We start from the raw sequence: 6254 nt of genomic DNA, 5'->3' as shown, positions 1-6254 counted from the left end.
TGAAATTAAGTATTAGACCTAACTCACACCCCAAAAGCTAGCTCAAAGGGAGAAGGATTGTCCAAACCTTATAAGGAGTTCACCCATCTCATTAACCACCGAAATGAGCCTTTTGTCATTTTTTTACACCCCATCTCACGCCCAATGTTTAGCATTTTGTGCATGAGCAATTTTGATTTTGGGCGTCCCAACATCGGGTGAGACAGACCCTGCTCTGATATCATGTGATTGAGTCTTATGCCTAATTCACACCCCAAAAGCTAGATCAAAGAGAGAAGGATTACCCAAGCCTTATAAGGAGTTCACCCATCTCATTAACCACTGTTGTGGGACTTTTGTCATTTTTAACAGGAAATCACCCAAACCTTGTTGAACATATCAATAAATTTCTGATTGACATGTTCTCCATAATTTTTTTATGAACTCAATAATTTTTTGGGGGCTCGAAATTAAAGATGTTTTCAATGAGATTATCTTATCACAGTTTAAATACATTCTTGAGATTCTCTCATTGTTAATCTATCTTATTTAGAAATGACAGTTGAGGATGAATCCCACCAAATTACTAAATTTTTTCTTAAAAACATACCCTCAAAATTCAAGAATCCCACCAAATTGGGGAGGAAATATCATGCATAGAGTATTGTATTTGTATAATATTCTTTTTTTCACAATTTTAGAATTGGTCATCCACCATTCACAACATCTTTATTTTGCTTGTATGTAATTTATACGATTTCTCAGTTAGTGAATTGTATCCCAAAACAATCACTCCTAAGTAATAACCGAAAAAAATGCATTAACTAAATCTTTGTATTCTTTGCACGTATTGTAAAGGAAAAAAATACTATGGTATACATATGTTGATTCATCTTTAATGCTCCATCCATTTTGAATTTTTTGATTATTTTATTTTATTTTATCTTTTCACGTACTATATTTAAAATGATAAGATTAAAGTACATTTAATATATTTAAATATCTTAAGTTTAGTACCACAAAATTAGGAATGATTACATTAATATAATTTAAGATATCATAATCTCAAAATTTCTCACCCATTTATTAAAAACTACAAAATTTTCCTCTTGGATACATTCCTCCATTATGAATCTGTTCATAGTTATGTATCCGACAATAAAAATTATATCCAACGCAACAACATAGTAGAAACCAATGTATACAATAGTAGAGGAATGTATTTGACACAACAGAATCAATAGAGATCAATGTATCCGACAATTGAAGTTTGTATCTAACAAAACAGAGTAGAGATCAATGTATTCGATAATAGATAAATATATCTGACGTAACTGAATCTTAAATAATATATCATTTGTAATGTATCGGACAATCGAGAAATGTATCTGAGAGAAATGAAGATTTTAAAATTATTGTAATTAAGAAGACCTCCTGAATAGGATGCAATTAGCATCGTATGAGATTTCTCTATTTTATACAAATTTTAAAGAACAATTTATGTTATCCTGACATGTTGAGCACATGCACCATGTGCTTAAGTTCACCTCTTACTGATGCAGCTCTATATCGACACATTTTGGATATGTTGCAATACTTGTTATTCACGCGTTTGATATTGCATTTCAATAAAGATTATCTTAGTTTATTCAATCTCCTAGTTTGGAGCATTGAAAAACAGCAAAAAGATTTCTTCGATATCTCAAGTCATCAACAAATCGTACTTGCAAATTTTTCGTCATTCCAATAGGAATTTGTATATGTATATTAATGTTGATTGGGCGGGTTATATACATTTTTTTCAGGCCAAATCCTATTTGTTGGTCCTCTAAGAAACAATAATCAGTTGCTCAATCTTCCACTAATACATAATACAAATCGATAACTAACACACTCCTTGAGATTACTTGGGTCCACAACCCGTTGAATGAACTATGATACCAAGTCTCACAAACTCCACGTATTTTTTTGTTAAAACATTAGTGTTTCATATCTCAACAAAAATTCATTCTTTCACACTAAGATGAAACACATTTTAGTAGAATTTTATTACCTCCACAACAGTGTGCAATCAGAGTGATCGTCAAATATTTTCTCTCGATGGATCAAGTTGAATACACTCTCATTAAGTCTCTGCCCAAGCCTGCCTTTCTTCGCAATCTATCCAAGGTGTTGTTTCACCACACTTACTTAAAGGGTTGTGTTGAGATATTCTTGTAGTTATCATGAGAGCACGTGAAATCAATATTTTACTATTTACCCTTTGAAAAAATTAGTAACAATATTTTCTCTTTTCTCTCTTTCAAGAAAGGTCGACCTGCAACTACTTTCGCTACCAATTTCTTCAAAAAATAACTCTCGTCCCTTTTAAGAAAATCTTCTTATCATTGTACTATTAATTTTGTAGATATAGAGGTAGAACTACTCCCGTCATTTATTTGTCAGAAGAAAAGGAAGATCATTATTCACAATTCTTTGCTTGAAAAAATGGAAATCATCATCTAAATCAATTTTGCCGGAAAAGATGGAGACCACCATCTACATCATGTTTACTGGAAAAATGGAAATCATTAATTAAATATATTCTTGCTCCCTCTTTACCTTCCTCTACACACACCGCCCCAATTTACACCCTTTCTTCCTTACAACTCGATGCAATTTTTTTTTTAAAAAAAGAAAAACAAATTCAAAATCAAGATAAGCAAAGGAAGAACCGATCTTTTAAGAAAACACTATCAATTTAGATGGAAATAAGAAAGAAGTCATAAAGAAAATAAAAATGATAAATTCATATATGATATATCTTAAAACCTCGTAGAGTGATTGTTAGGGAAAGAGAAGAAAAAGGGAGGTTTGGGGTGGACTACATAATTTCTTTCTTTTTTTTTTTTAAAAAAAAGTTCTAAAAGTTTTTTCTTTGTATATTTTGACTTGTTTGTATTCAGAATTGTTTGAATAGTTGTTTTAAATTAAAATGCCACATGTCTTCATTTGATTTGTTATGTTGACACATCATATGCAAGTGTATTACACACATTTCATCTTTTTACTAAGTATCACAAAAATGTTCCCTGAGTATTTAATTTTTAAGATTAGAGTGTCTAATAGGAAAAAGGGTATACTCAAGTTTCTATGTGAAATATACAAACAATTTTAAGGGGTCATCGATGATTTAAGAAAAAGTATATAACCAAATATAATTTAACAGATTATAACATATTGCATATTTATCCTTCTAATAGTAAATACTAATTCACAAGATCATTATTTTTTTAGATGTAAAGATATTTAAACATGGTTAATGCATGCATAAAATGTAAATTCATGAATAATTCTTGGCTAGATTAGTAATAATCTCAATAATGATATTTATATAAACTCACTATAATTTAAAATATTTATTTGGTTAAATATTTGATAATAGCATACATAATATTATTCCTGTCACCTAATTAAGAGATCTCTTAACATCACACAACAATATTTAAAGGCATCATCATTTTCAAAACAACAATAAGAGTAAAAAATCCAAAATATTTCACATGAATTACGTCTGAAAGGTGGAGGCATATATATTTTTTTTATATATTAGGTATTATTTTTTGTTCGTTTTACAAGAGATTTTCGTTTGTAAAAATTGAACATCTCTTATTGAACAATGATAATTTACTACTCTATATAATTAAATGTAAAAATTAAGTCAAGTGAGGTTTCTTAAAGAGAGAACTATTTCAGAAAAAGGAACAACTTACTACAAAGACTAGATTTTCGAATTGAAGAACAATAGAAAATAATTAAACTAAAAAAGATCTATTTTTCTATGATGTAAATGGTTAATCATAGGAAACTATAAAGCTATAATTTTTGACTTTCCACGCTAAAAACCTAAACTAGAAGCATGACTAAAAGACCACATATGTCGGCATAGAGATTTGGTGAGATACAAAAAGATTAATTTCTCTAGTCATTTTCCTCCTATTAGGTGGAAGTAGTAGATCTTTGGAGTTGATCAATACCCATGAAAATATCTTCAGTCATGTTCACCTTTACTTTATCATCACCTTTGTTCTGCACGACCGCAACAACAATTTTGCTTTTGCTCCCGATTTCAAGTGGAGGCTTAGTTGCGATAATTGGAGAAGTAACAACTCTTGAATGCTTAACGCGCATGGACGAGGATGATGATGCATTCAAGATTGATGCTTTGGGCAAACTATTGATGCCTTTTGAAATCTTGAATTTGGAATCATTGTTGCAGCTAGCAAGATATCTACGGTTCATTGGTGGATCATGATTGTGTCCACCGGAACAAGATACCACGAAAATGTTCTCATCCTTTGGGCTTTTCTCAATTTGTTTCTTTGCTTCGCAGTGTTTTGATGTGCTACACTTATAGTAATTCCTGTATTGTCATATACATAAATTAATAATTATTTTTAGTCAATATTATATATGTATACACTATTAATATTTTTTTTGCTTTTTGTTACGAAAATTAAAAACAGAAGAAAACATAACTTTTATGACATGAAAAAATAGTGAGAGAGAAAACCTCGGAAATGGAGAACCTTTGATATGCTTCTGACCATATTTGCGCCATGTCCATATGTCATTAGTGAGTTCCTCTTGCAATGATTCATAGGTAAGCCTTATCGACTGTTTTTTCCTAAATCAGAAGTACTAAAGTCAAAAATATTGAACATACACACATAAAATGTAATTGAAGTGAGTGGTTACCTTGTTCTAGATTGGGTCAAAGGAGTCTTCATGGAAAAAGTTAAATTAGGATGAATGTTTGCCAGCATATCAGGTTGTTGTTGTAGATCAATACATTTTTGTGGTGTTGTAATTGGTGGCACACATGCCACCATTGTTCGTGATTGAGGAACAACAGTTTGTTGGATAAATTGAACTGATTGAATTGTATGTAAGTACAATTGCTCGTTGTTGTTTTGGTTCGTGATAATAACCTGATCATATGATCTTTCCTGACGAGCGATTGGAAAATCTAAAGAAACAATTTCAGATAAACCATTAAAACTAGTCATGCTATTAGCTAAATGTTTGTCAAAATAATTCCAAACATGAGAAGATTTCAAACCTAACTTAGGAGCTACAATATTGTTGGGTATACTAATATTACAACTTTTTTCTATCGCACCTCTATCCCGATCATAATCCCCCATTTTAGATCTATATATAATAATATCTAGTTAAATGCTAAAATAAAAATGATATTATAAGAATGATGTTTTCTATAAAATCATAGATGAAAAAGAGGATCCAATGAGGGGGATGACTTATGGAGGAAGTAGATTAGAAAAGAACTTTTTAGTGAGTAAGAAATTATAAATCAAAGGCTGGGTTGAAAAAAAATGAGGCCATTTCACAAGTTAAATAGAGAAACTTAAAGAGGTATCTACCTACCACACATGTCCACATTTACTTTGCAGTTAATGCAAAATAAATAATTTTTTCTATCTTAGACTAACTGATATAGGCGACAAATGAGTGGTCAAAGATAATTTATGCTAAAAGGAAAAGTCAAATAAAATTTTATGTATCCTTAATTTTGAGATAATACATGTCATTACCCGAGTTTACATCCTGGACATGACCGACACTCAAGAACCACTGTTTATCCCCAAGTGAACCCTCATCTTGGCTGAATGAAAGCGGCAGACTTACTTAAGCATGCAAAAGCTTTAAAATTGAAATAAAAATCAATAACACAAATACAAAGCTTTAACTCAAAAGATTAACTCTGAATAAAATAATATATTAAACTCGCCATAAATAGGCAACTTTAGTCTTTAAAACATTTAATTAAATAAATTATTAATACAGACTCCTCAACTAAACCGACTATCTATGAAGCCTCTAACTGATAATGATGAAAGTTGGGAAAAGACTCACAACCCCCTAACTAAACCAAAAATTGAATGAAATCCTTCGGAAGTAAGGAGGCTCACCATAGCTAACTCGAACTCTCAGATGTATCAACGAAACTCCTGTTGATGATCCTGATTACCTGTGTCTACATTATGAGAAGATACCGGTCAATTGACTCAGTACGTGGAATGTATGAGTCATGTAAGGGGAGTTGTAAAGCATAACATAAGCTTGAACTTGATAAAAAGGGAACATACTTACCTATTTTTAACTCAACTCAAATCAAGAATAAGATATTCAACTCAAAGATTAGATACTCAACTTCAAATATATGATTCTCGACTCAATGAAGCACATATCAACTCTAGATACTCAACTCGAAA

General features: G+C 30.9%; 1 protein-coding gene across 1 annotated transcript; it reads right to left on the bottom strand.

The window, feature by feature from the left end:
• Positions 1-3957: 3957 nt before the first annotated feature.
• On the bottom strand, positions 3958-5165 carry LOC107020151 (probable WRKY transcription factor 14). Its single transcript, XM_027917199.1, has 4 exons — positions 5141-5165; positions 4717-4987; positions 4532-4645; positions 3958-4381 (listed from the first exon to the last, which is right to left on the bottom strand). Exons 1-4 carry the CDS (start codon positions 5163-5165, stop codon positions 3958-3960), a joined length of 834 nt encoding a protein of 277 aa, XP_027773000.1.
• Between the last annotated feature and the right edge of the window lie 1089 nt (positions 5166-6254).

Source organism: Solanum pennellii, chromosome 5 (genome assembly GCF_001406875.1).
Source record: "Solanum pennellii chromosome 5, SPENNV200".
NCBI lineage: Eukaryota > Viridiplantae > Streptophyta > Magnoliopsida > Solanales > Solanaceae > Solanum > Solanum pennellii.
The sequence above is the reverse complement of the archived record's forward strand: the minus strand, read 5'-3'. Positions and strand labels throughout refer to the sequence as shown.

Coding starts and splice junctions, on each gene's coding strand:
- LOC107020151 (XM_027917199.1), bottom strand. CDS start 5,165: ATGGGGGATTATGATCGGGATAGAG. Junction 4,646..4,716: donor TTGACCCAATCTAGAACAAG/GTAACCACTCAC, acceptor CTTCTGATTTAG/GAAAAAACAGTCGATAAGGC. Junction 4,382..4,531: donor AAAGGTTCTCCATTTCCGAG/GTTTTCTCTCTC, acceptor ATGACAATACAG/GAATTACTATAAGTGTAGCA.